The sequence below is a fragment of the Helianthus annuus genome, chromosome 4 (assembly GCF_002127325.2).
Source record: "Helianthus annuus cultivar XRQ/B chromosome 4, HanXRQr2.0-SUNRISE, whole genome shotgun sequence".
In the NCBI taxonomy this organism is placed as follows: domain Eukaryota; kingdom Viridiplantae; phylum Streptophyta; class Magnoliopsida; order Asterales; family Asteraceae; genus Helianthus; species Helianthus annuus.
This window is the reverse complement of record NC_035436.2, coordinates 119,328,958-119,341,922: the sequence shown is the minus strand read 5'-3', so window position 1 is coordinate 119,341,922 and position 12,965 is coordinate 119,328,958. Positions and strand designations below refer to the sequence as shown.

General features: G+C 38.5%; 1 protein-coding gene across 2 annotated transcripts; it reads left to right on the top strand.

Moving 5' to 3' along the window:
* The first annotated feature begins 7,690 nt into the window (after positions 1-7,690).
* Positions 7,691-12,721, top strand: LOC110930630 (65-kDa microtubule-associated protein 3). 2 transcript variants are annotated; one of them, XM_022173977.2, is made up of 13 exons: positions 7,691-7,816; positions 8,172-8,260; positions 8,369-8,575; positions 9,001-9,243; positions 9,312-9,521; positions 9,618-9,773; positions 9,862-10,021; positions 10,134-10,285; positions 10,813-10,900; positions 11,042-11,115; positions 11,523-11,597; positions 11,682-11,955; positions 12,151-12,721. In XM_022173977.2, exons 2-13 carry the CDS (start codon positions 8,189-8,191, stop codon positions 12,540-12,542), a joined length of 2,103 nt encoding a protein of 700 aa, XP_022029669.1. In that variant the 5' UTR covers positions 7,691-7,816; positions 8,172-8,188; the 3' UTR covers positions 12,543-12,721. The 2 variants fall into 2 exon arrangements, with proteins under 2 accessions (XP_022029669.1, XP_022029670.1); XM_022173978.2 differs by having other exon boundaries at positions 7,699-7,816; positions 8,160-8,260.
* The last annotated feature ends 244 nt before the right edge of the window (positions 12,722-12,965 follow it).

Below are 12,965 nucleotides of genomic sequence, written 5' to 3'. Positions count from 1 at the left end.
TTTGGTCAAAGATATGTTGAAGGCTCCTATGGTCGGTGAAGACCACACACTTAGTACCATAAAGGTAGTGTCGCCAAATCTTTAACGCAAAAACAACCGCACCAAGCTCCAGATCGTGAGTAGTATAGTTTTTCTCATGTACTTTGAGTTGACGAGAGGCATAAGCGATAACCTTGTCCTGCTGCATGAGCACACAGCCCAATCCACGGTTCGAGGCGTCACAGTACACCACAAAATCGTCATTTCTAGGGATGGCAAAAAAGTACAAGCCCGATGGGTATACCCGAAACCCGAAACATACGGGTCGGGTATACCCGAAGCCCAATGGGTATGGGCCGGGTACGGGCTTAAAAATAGAAAAAATTCGGGTATGGGTACGGGTATGGGATTTAGTGATACCCGCCCGATACCCGGCCCATTTACCCGAATAATACCCGAATTATAGATTTCCATATATATAAACTTAGTAAATGTATTTATTACCTCCTCTATAGTCATATGTGGTTATTTATTTGGCAAGTGTTTAGTTAACATATAACTTATTTTTAAGCATGTATATTGGATATGGAAGCTATCGCCCTTTATTATGTGGATGTTTTATGCAAATAGGTGGTCCTGATACAATTATTTAATTAAGTAATCGTTTTAATTTAGTTTAGTATATGTGGTCTGATTATGATATGTAAGTTATTAGTCATATTTTCATTTATTATAGTCATTAAAATAGTAAATTATATAAACATGAAAGTAAAAAATGTATATCTGTCCTAACATGTATTTTTAAGAAATTAACGGGTATACCCGATACCCGCGGGTATGCCCGATACCCGACGGGTAATTACCCGAAAAATACCCGACGGGTAACGGGCCGGGTATGGGCCAAAGAATTACAACCGGGTACGGGCCTGGGATTACCAATACCCGGCCCAAGCCCGGCCCATTGCCATTCCTAGTCATTTCCATCAGGTAGGGTTAAAACAGGAGCATTACACAAAAGGCTCTTAAGGATCAGAAAGGACTCCTCTTGTTCGGGACCCCAAACAAAAGGTTTCTCCTTCTGGGTCAGAGTAGTAAGAGGAACAGTGATTTTAGAGAAATCCGCGATGAACCGACCCGCCAATCCTAGAAAGGAACGAATCTCAGACACGGATTTAGGCGTACACCAATTCTTTACTACCTCAATTTTCGAAGGGTCAACATGAATACCCTGACTACTAACAATATGCCCTAGAAACTGCACTTCATCAATCCAGAATTCACATTTAGAAAACTTAGAATATGGACGTTCACCCCGCAAAAGTTCAAGCATAAGACATAGATGGCGAGCATGATCAACTTTAGATTTAGAATAAATCAGAATATCATCAATGAAGACTATAATAAAACAATCCAAATAGGGTTTGCAAACACGGCTCATAAGGTCCATGAACACGGCGGGTGCGTTAATCAAACCAAAAGGCATGACCACGGACTCGTAGTGTCCATACCGAGTATGAAACGCGGTTTTAGGAATATCATCTTCGAGAACACGTAGTTGATGATATCCGGAATGTAGGTCAATCTTAGAGAAACAGGACGCGCCTTATAGTTGGTCAAAGAGGTCATCAATACGGGGCAAAGGGTAACGGTTCTTCACGGTAAGCTTATTAAGTTCACGGTAGTCAATACACATACGAAACGAACCATCCTTCTTCTTGACAAATAATACGGGAGCACCCCACGGGGAGGTACTTGGACGAATAAAACCTTTATCGAGCAGTTCCTGTAGCTGGCTGGATAACTCTTGCATCTCGGAAGGTGCAAGAGGGTAAGGAGCCCTAGCGACAGGAGTTGCACCAGGTACGAGATCAATACGAAAATCGACGGATCTGGGAGGAGGAAGACCGGGTAAATCCTTGGGAAAGACATCAGGGAAATCACACACAACAGGAACTTCGTTTATGTTCTTCCCCATGCTCTTTTGTTCCACCATGTGGGCCAAGAAAGCAGGGTTCCATTTACGTAAACTTCTGCTCGCTTGTGTGCATGACATCAGCCTTAGTCCTTTCGAAGGTCGGTCCCCATAAACATGTAGAAGATCACCAGACGGAAGAGGGAGATGGACTAGCTTTTCATGACACAAGATTTCGACATGGTTCTTACGCAACCAATCCATACCGATAATGACATCAAAACTACCCAACCGCATTGGGATAAGATCAATAGCGAATACGTGATCGTTAAGTATCAAGGAACAATCACGCACGATAAAATTCACGAGGATCGACTTACCATTGGCGACCTCAACGGAGAACGACTCAGGTAATTTAGAGCATGTACAATTTATCAAAGACTCGAATTCCACGGATACAAAACTCTTATCGGCACCAGTATCAAATAGAATCGAAGCATAGAGATTATTAACGAGAAACATACCATTCACCACGTCGTCGTTGTTGCGAGCCTAGTTAGCATTGAGATTGAACGCTCGTCAACGAGCGGCTGCTTGTTGCTCTTGGTTCAGCTGGGGGCAACGGTTACGGAGATGAGTAGTATCTCCACACTGAAAACATGCACGAACGGCATTAATCGTCCCTGGGTTCTGCAGAGGAGGAGCCGGAAGAGCTGCTTGAGCTGGTGGAGCAGGAGCTTGCTGAGCTTGAGGAGCAGGATTAGCTTGATGACATTATGGAGCCGTGTGACCATAACGGTTACAATTAGTGCACAATTGGCATGCAGAAGTAGCAGGATGATGAAAGTTGCATTTCGCACACTTGGGATAGGACCCAGTGTATTGCTTCCTTGCTTCGGGAGCAGCAGGGTTAGCAGCAGCAGGAGTAGGAGCAAGTTTTGCTGCAGGGTTAGCAGCAGGAGTAATAGCATTACATCCCGAGCCCTGAGCTTTCCGTTTCTTGTTCTTGCTGTCACTTGGCTGCTGAGTGACTTGATTTGCAGACTTTGAAGGAGCAGGGGTAGCAAACTGCTTGTCACGCACACGATTGTTGTTGAGACTAGCTGCGAGACGGTAGACTTCGTCAATAGATCCTAGCTGAGCTGCTTCGATGGAATCACGCATAGCAGGAGGCAGACCACTGATATACTTGGTTATCATCCGCTTAGGGGTCGATACCAAGTGAGGAACGATAAAGCTTAGCTGCTTGAACCGGGTAGTATACGCCATGTTGTCATCACCAACTTGCTTTAAGTGCCAGAATTCTTCTTCGAGCTTGAGCTGCTCATGGGGAGGACAGAACTCGAGCATCATGAGTTCTCGTACCTCGGCTCACGGGAGAGCATAGGCTGCCTCATTAGTACGGATGTTTCTTTCATGGGGAGGACAGAACTCGAGCATCATCATTTCACGCACTCAATTGATTGTAAGTCACGAGACTTTGGCGAGACATGAAATCATCAAGGAGTGGGACTAGTTATCAAGGTCTGAGTTTCACCTCTAACTTGACAACATCATACCCTAAATGTTGTCGGCTTTTATCCGCATACAAGACCGACTAGAATAATATGGAGATTTCCCCTCAAGGTTCGGATGTCATTCCTATCCTGTGGGCAAATCTCGTGCTAAAATAAACACTGTGTAACAGTGTCTTCATAGTATAAAGTGTATATTATAGCAGCCTTAGGGAAGGCGTGTAAGTTTAATAGGAACATGCGCTGTTAGGAAGCAGATACGGTAGAATGCATAAGTTTTAAACGACAAATAAGAATCAAGTTCCTAAAACTATAGACTAGGGCAAGTATTCCTACTTATCCTAATTCCCTGTAGTTATGGCTCTGATACCAATCTGTCACACCCCAACCGATGGCGGAAACATCGGGGTGCGAGCACTAAGCGTTCAGATTATTCATGAGATTTCCACAACACTATTTGTTTCGATAAAGATTAATAGATTTCATGCAAGTAGTCTAAAACATCATCACAATTGTCTCATTACAAACCATACATAAATTGTTCAAATTGTTTCAAATTCTTAGTTAACTAGGCGACGTTTCTAGAGCATCATCCTAGCTTGTTTTCCATGTTCCTCAGCAACCTATCAGCCTGCAACATATATTAAAATATCAATACAAAAGTATTGGCGAGTATACAAGTTTGATAATAGAATAATAGATTAAAACAACTCATATCCACAGTGTAAGCAATAAAAATAGTTTCAGCCGTGCTAGTGTCGCAATCCACGCAGTGACAGCCCAAGTATCCCGATGCTTTAGTGTTTACCCAAGACTCAAGGTAAACTAGAATCCTCCTAACAATACCCCCGAAGAATAATGGGAGAAGTGCACCCCCTATATCGCTACTATTGTTAAGGCGGAACTAAACACCCTGGATTAAACGTCACATAGCACAAATAGAATACTAGAATACACAAGTTTTCACCAACACACAGGATAGAGTATAGATTGCCAAAAGTATTTAGTTTAATAGAATACATGTTACACCCTAAAAGTTTAAAGTAAAAAGGGGATCGAGTATACTCACAGTGATTGCTTAACAGTCGCAAATGTTATTGGATCAAAGGGAGCTCTTTTGAGATTAGCCTGATTGGATTACAATAGGATAAGCGTGGGCAGAATACGAGATCGCATAATGTGTCGGAAAAGGTCACTCGATCGGACGGCTATCCAATCGGCTAGCCTAGTGTGAAGAAAGGCTGTCTGATCGGACGACCTGTCCGATCGGATGACCTATTGAGAGGAGAGGAACGCATGGTTGTCCGATTGGACTGCTGTCTGGTCGGGTGGTCATCCGATTCCCAATGCTTTTCAATTTTCAGAAAAAGTTTTTAAGTTTCTGATTCAACAGTGACGGTACGGCACGTATTGAGACAACGGTAAACCTCATCAGCACACAAGCGTCCTGATCGGGTGGGAACCACCCCTGTCCGATCAGTCGTATGTCTTTGACGGGTTTATGTCGGAATGCATGCTTTGCTCATCTTTTCAGCAAGGACTCGGATCTCCACCAACTCTAGGCCAAACATCAGGTCTACAGTCGGTTTAAGACCGATTTCCCACTGATTAAGGTAAAGTTTAAGAAAGAAGAAGAAGATACTCAAGTTTTATAAGAAAGATGAAGAATAACCCAAATTTTATATGGAAAGCATAGATTTAGCTTAGATTTTAATGTAAAAATGCATGAAATACCTTAGATCTGAGCTAGATCTTGCTCAGAATGACATCACATGGTAGTTTGTACAAACCACCATGATGACATCACCCTCAAGAACTCAGATCTGAGAATTCCACGGTGAAAAGTGTGATTTCAAGTGAGAATCACGTAGAGAATGATGTGTAGGGTAAGAAAGTACAAGAATCTAGCTTGAAACGTACCGAAATTGATGAGAAAATGAAGGAATAGCGTGCTTGTGCGTCTGAGTCGAGCAGAACTGTCACATCAGTGAAGGACTGATGTGACAGCCCCTATTTATAGTGTGAGGGTGAAGGGGAGGTGAGGCAGCGCTTGGGTCGACTGGTGGTCCGATCGGACTGCAGTCCGATCGGACGGCTGTCCGATCGGTCAGCCCCTCTGTCCGATCGGGTGGTAGTCCGATCGGACGGCTGTCCGATCGGACAGCCACTCTGGCCAGTCCAATCTTTCCGCGTTTCTGCCTTTTCCTCGATTTGCGAGTTAGATTACATGTTGCGTATTGTTGAGTAATAGAATAACTAGATTATAGCATACACATCGAAAGTTTTCAAGATTAAATAGGTTCCGCCAGTGACAAGGCTCCAGTCTCTCGTTTTAACCAAGAATCAAGTCTCACGAGTCTAAAGAGTCAAGCACCAAATAGATTTAGGCATTCCAACGTGGATTTAGACATTCCAAGTATATAGACATTTAGGCATTCCAAGTATTGTGATTTAGACAATCCAAGTGTATAGACATTCCGAATAGGCATTTTAATCATATAGAATTAGACAATCCCATATATAGACATTCTTCATTTAGGCATTTCAACATTAGGCATTCCAAATAGACATTCAAATCATAGATTTAGGCATTTAATCATACAAAATTAGGCATTTCCAGCATAGTCTTTAGATATTTCAAGAAAATACGCAATCCACATAGACTAGGGGCTAGGTGCTAATAAGTTTAAACTTCAGGGACTATTATTGACAAGAGTCTAAAGTTCAGGGACGTTGGGCGTTACGCTGTCGTCGGCGGAGGTGGAGCAGCGGAGGCCGGAGAGGAAGAACGCCGGTTCGGCAGCAATCGGCGGAGAAGGTGACTGATCGAGTGAGCCCTGAAGGTGGAGTTGTTGATATTTCTTCGTTCTTGTTCTGTCTACGGCGGGTTGTTTTGGGTTATAACCCTAAATGGGTTTTATTACATTAAAGAAAAAAATATAAAAAAAATTTTAAAAAAAGGAACAAAAACCATTATTTATGGCTCATACAAGATTCGAACCCAAGTAACTTAAGAGAATAAGGCGGACATAACCAGTGGAACCAAGGCTTTTTTTGTTCATGGTTTCCCTTTAAATTTTACTTATGGGTTCCTTTTCAGTTTGTTATATATATATTTACACTAAAAATTAAAAACCGAATGGGTTCCCGGGAACTCGTAGTTTCTTAATAAGTCCGCCCCTGACTCCCCCTCCCTCTATCTTTAACGTTTTTGTTTGTTAGGGTCAACACCCCCATTTCTAATGCTCTTAGTATTTCATTGAAAAATCGGCACTTAGCGTAAATATAAGTCACTCCACTTTATCAAATAAATTTCATGCAACTATGTCATCAACAAATACCAAAATATAGAGTAGCGAATCCATGCATGTACATAAAGACATAAAGTAAGAGGAACCTCAGATGAAATAAAACCTACGACAACCGGTGAAACCAAACCCTAGAGGTCTACTTAGGCTATAAAGATCGGTTAAAACAATACACATTGTTCAGGTGTGTTGGATGAATAGATCCAGAAAATTGGATGATTGGTCTCATACGAGTGTCAGATTTATAGACATAGTTTATCTTGATTAACAAATAAAAAATAACATAAAAGAAGTAACTAACTAATCGTAAAAAAATATCTAAATACACCAATAATCAGTATTAGGTATTTTTCAAGCTGAAGGTTGTAAACTTTGAATTGTTAATTACATTGTCAAAAGTACAATCTGTTCTGTTTTTCTATTTTTCAGAATTTACAAACAGAAGAAATAAAATAAAAGTCCCATGTTTGTTTATCAAACACTTTCAAAAGCGTTTCATTTCTATAAGGTTGAGGGGTTGTTTGTTTAGTTCTTAATGAAGCTCTTAATGGTTCAACCTTTTACTGGTTCAGCACTTAATGGTTTAAACTGTTTGTTTCGGGAGCAGATGTCGGAATGGTTCAGACATTTGCATCTGAACTGTTAAGCATTATATTGACTCTTAATGGTTCCGACCTCTTACTGGTTCAGCACTTAACCATTCAAAAGTTGTCAACAGCCCCGAGTCTGTCTTACTTTTGGGTGAACAAATTCGGATAATGAAGCAAGCGTCCTAAATCCGTAATCTAATCTAATACCACCCGAGTTGACATATAAAATATACCATCTTAGGTGGTGAGTAATGGAAATAAAAATTGGTCCAAATGAGGGTCCACCTGATATTGGGCCGCGTATGAGGCTGATTAAAAAAAAAAAGAAAAGAAAAAAACCCAGTGGGCTCGGACTATCATTTTAAAATTCAAATCGTCGCTAGCTAGGTTTCTTTATATAAATCTCTTCAACGGTCGGATTCTTCAAAACGGTAACTCAAATCTCTCTCAAATCTTCTTCTCTTCTCATAAACAACAAATCGTGATCTTCTTCATCCGGCGAAAGCTATTCAGGTCTGATCTAATTTCTCTTAGTGTTTGTTTTAGGTTTTTACGAATTTGAATATGTTGTTTAATTGATTACGTGTGTTTTGGTACTCAGATCGGTATCAGGTTTTAATTATGTTCAGAATGAGCTAGATCGATCTGTTCATGGACGAATTTGATGACTATAAATTTATATGTTTCATCAATTTGGATCTGTTGTTAGTACCAAAACACATATCAGTTTAGAGAAATAAGTTACTATGATTTTGATTTTCTAAAGTTTAAATTCCTGTCTTGATTATGACACAACTTCAATAAATGTGATTCCAAAATTCAAATATAATAATAATGTCTGAATTGAGTTAAATAGTTCAATTTTCAGGTAAAGTTGCACTCATAATGTCTACTCCCTCAAAAGATTCACTTTCACAAGTGGAAACAACATGTGGATCCCTTCTATACGAACTTAAGGTACCCCCCATTAATCCTTTTATTTCAAAGTTTTGGATAATATAGTATGTTATTTATGATTCGGTTTGCTTGTTTTTGTACAACTAATAAAAAATTGGGGGAAAACAGATTATATGGGATGAAGTCGGTGAGGGGGATGCTGAAAGAGATAAGATGCTGCTAGAGCTAGAACGCGAATGTCTTGAAGTGTACAGAAGGAAAGTAGATTTGGCAAATAAGTGTAGAGCTCAATTACGACATGCGATTGCTGATTCGGAAGCAGAATTAGCAGCCATTTGTTCTGCTATGGGCGAAAGACCTGTCCACATTAGACAGGTATTTGAATACATCTCTAGATGGATGCTGTTCCTTAAATTTCAATCCTAAATCTGTAATATATGCTTGTTAATTTATGTATGTAATCTCTTAAGTTTATAACTGTCAAAATTGCAACTTTGTTCTGTGAAAACTGCAAAGGTTTATGTAGCCATTTTACTATTTATTTAGTTTTAACCCTACTAAGTCTCTAATATGCTTATTCATTTATGTGATTTATTAACTGTCAAATTTGCAACTTTATTCTGTGAAAATTGCAAAGGTTTATTATGTAGTTTAAGGAAATCATTTTACTATTTTTCATACAAAGGCAAAATAAAAGAATCTTGTGTAACCATGATAACGGTTACAAATTACTTTTATAAAAAGAATTGGTTAAAAACTGTTTTGACATATTTGTGTTTTAAATATGTATTACTTTTCAGTCTGATCAAACCCCTAGAAGAAGCTTGAAGGCAGAACTGAGAGCTATTCTTCCAGAACTCGAAGAGATGAAAAAGAGAAAATCGGATAGAAGAAATCAATTTCTTGAAGTCTTGGAACAAATACAGAAAATAGAAAAAGAAATTAATGCAACTTCTTCCAACATAGTATTGGATGAAACTGATCTTTCTTTAAGAAAGCTTGAAGAACTTCATACAAAGCTGCAAACACTTCAAAGGGAAAAGGTAAATTTTATATTCTAATGTAACATGTACTAGGATTTGATGCTAATAATCTTCTTCTTAATATCCAGAGTGACCGTTTGAAGCAAGTTTTAGAGCATTTGAATTCCTTGAATTCACTCTGTTTGGTGTTGGGTATGGATTTTAAGCAAACGGTTCATGAAGTTCATCCTAGTTTATCTGAAACAGAAGCAACAAAAAGCATCAGTAATGATACGATTTTGAGGCTTGCGTCTGCCATAGAAGGATTACTGGAGGTTAAAATACAGCGAATGCAAAGAGTAAGTTAAAAACTGGAAATATCAGCCCATTTACTTATTAACGGGTCGGTTTGAGTCAAAACTTCTGACTTTATGATGTAAAAATTTTTACGTTAGATCCAAGATCTTGCAACATCTTTGATAGAGCTGTGGAATTTAATGGATACACCAGTTGAAGAACAACAAATGTTTCAAAGTGTTACCTGTAAGATAGCTGCTTCAGAGCAGGAAATAACCGAGCCCAACATGCTATCTTTGGAATTCATAAACTATGTAAGTTTTAGTTTTTCGTTATACTTGTCATTATTGTTCAGAACACAATTAATTTGTTAAAATAAAATATGTGTGTGTTACATCAAAGGTTGAGGCAGAAGTGTCCAGGCTCGAAACTTTGAAGTCAAGCAAAATGAAAGAACTTGTTTTCAAGAAGAGATCAGAACTAGAAGATATATGCAGGAAGACACATATACTTCCGGAGTCTGATACGTCACTAGAAGTTGCTATTGAAGCAATCGAATCCGGTGTGTGTGTGTGTGTGTGTGTGTGATAATTTATTGAAATGTGATCTCTTGAAGTTGTTTAGTATGAATTGTTGACTGATATGTGTTTTTTCTATCGTATCTATAAATAAAGGAGCTGTTGATGCTGGTAGTCTTCTTGAACAAATAGAGATTTTAATTGGAAAAGTGAAAGAGGAAGCGTTTAGTAGAAAAGAAATATTAGAAAAAGTGGAGAAATGGATGGGTGCATGTGAAGAAGAATGCTGGCTAGAGGAGTATAACAGGGTATGTTTATATTATTATGCTCTTATATTGTAAATGCCTAGGGCTGCAAACGATCCGTTTGTTAAGATTTATAAGTGTTCAAGAACACTTACCGAACGAGATTTTATGTTCGTGTTTGTTTGTTAAGAAAAGAACGTGTTTCTGTTCGTTTGTTAATTTTAGGCAATGAATACAAATGAACACAAACTAACATTCATGAATACAAATGGAAACAAACGAATACAAATAAGTGTTTATGAACAGAATATATGATACACTGACCCTTATTAAATATTTTATTTGTTGGAATTTTGAAGATTTTAAATAAAATATACAAACTAAAAACACCACTGAACTATTGAACACGATCCGAAGCGAACACACGAACATAAATGAATGAATGGGGCCTCTGTTCGTGTTCATTTGTTTAATAAACGAACGAACACAAACGAACTTCCCGCCGGATGGCATATTTGTACCCCTTTACAAATGAATGAATGGAATACACGTTATTTTTTATATCTAATGGGTCAACCCTCTTGTTGTAGGATGATAATAGATATAATGCCGGAAGAGGTGCTCATCTTACTTTGAAGCGTGCAGAGAAAGCGCGTGCGTTGGTAAATAAACTTCCAGGTAATTCTTACATACACACTTGATCAAGAAAATTAAAATGGTTTGAAACGAGCCCCTAAGTATCGTTTAGCTAGCAAAAATCTGAAAAGTAATTTCTTATCCTATCTATGTATAACTATTTTCATGCATCATTGGAAACAGGACTTGTGGAAGCTTTAGCTGTGAAAACGATAACATGGGAGAATGAAAGAGGCGTTGAATTTACTTATGATGGGGTAATAACTTGTTTCCAGCTCACTTATGATTGGTTTTTTATTGAGATTGCAAATTGGGCAGGTCATGTAACGGGTCAAAAACAGGCTTTTTAAACATAAATATGAGAGTATAATGCCATTTTTGTCCTTGAGGTTTGGCCAGCTTTGCGACTTTCGTCGAAAGGTTTGAAATCTTACTATTTCCATACAGCTCGGAGTGTTAAACTTTTTGATTTTGGACTCAAGTGGGTTATAACCACTAAAACACAGGGACTCAAAAAGTAATCTACTCATAATTCAAATAACACAACTTTTGAGAAAAAAAAAGTGACAGGAATTGATCCGTTGGGTCAAAATTAGCACCTCTTTTTTCAACTTGTATTTTACGGGGCTGAAGGTTTCTTAAAATTCTAATATGTCACGTCCAGGTTCGGCTTCTTACAATGCTTGAAGACTATAAAATCTTAAGACAACAAAAGGAGGAGGAAAGAAAGAGACAGAGGGTATACAAACTGATATATGATATAATGGCTTTTTCTAAAAGAGCAAAATGTGATTAAAAAAATAATGTTTTATTGGTGTTTTAGGACCAGAAGAAACTTCAGGGACAGTTAATGGCTGAACAGGAAGCACTTTTTGGATCAAAACCGAGCCCGATAAAGCCACAGAGTGCTAAAAAAGGAGGAAGATTGTCAATGGGTGGTGTAAGCAACAGAAGATTATCATTGGGTGGGGCCCATGCAACTCCAAAATCGGATGTTCATTCTACAAGAGCTGCTGCTACTCCCAATACCCGTCCTGCCAAAAAACTCGATCGTCAGTTAAGTAACAAAGATGACGGTTTCGGGTCTCAGCTCACTGGTATAGTTTTCAAACTGTAATTTCGTTTTATATCTAATAGTGTTATTTAAAGACAAATTGGCGGGTTGGGTCATCTAGAATCACTTTCTGTCCTGATTTTTTAAAATTTATTAAAGGATATTACACGGCTTTGACCCGTTTAAAATACTTTACAAAATACTCATTTTTTCCCTGATTCTTCTGATTTGATTTTAGGGAGGAGAGGTTTAGAAACAGCTGGAAACAAGAAACATAATCCGAATGAGTTAGAACCGACATTCCGGAAGCCATTTTCACCTATTTCATCAAAGGTTAAAGTGACAGAAACTGACATGAAACACGAAATGTTGCAAAAAACATTCCAAACCAACACGTCACCGTTTATAACTCCTTCAAAACCGAAACCAACTACAACAGAGGAAGAAAACCGAATTCCCCAGAAAAACATAATTCCAATACTAGCCTTCACCCCTTGTGCTCAAATGCAAACAACAATGACACCTGTGAAAACAATGGTTCATGAAGAAGAGGTGGTTATTGAATACTCTTTTGAAGAACGAAGAGCTGGTTTCGTCCTTCCTAGATCACACTTGAAAACAATGGTTTGAATTTGATGTTTTGTCCAAGGTCAATTGCAATTTGGCTGGCAACACGGGAGTGTTGAGTTGAGTGAGCAATGGCTTTGTTTGCTCTTTAATATGTTGAATATTGTTAGATGGTTCAAATTTGTGTGCTTTATGCAAAATATATGTACTTCTTTTTTTGTTAAGAATCATGATTCCGGTAAGGTTCATCTACATTAATAATGTGTAGGTTGTTAAAAGTTAGTTTTGGACACGAATAACTAATATAGGGTTGGGTGGAAGACATGAATAGATTTGTATGATGGTTAGTGTGTAAGTATAGTAAATTACATAGTGTGTAAGTATAGTAAATTACATATTGATCAATAAGTAGTCTGTACGTATGGTTAGTGTGTAAGTATAGTAAATTACTCAGTGTGTGCTTGAGGTCATTCACATTAAGTAGTG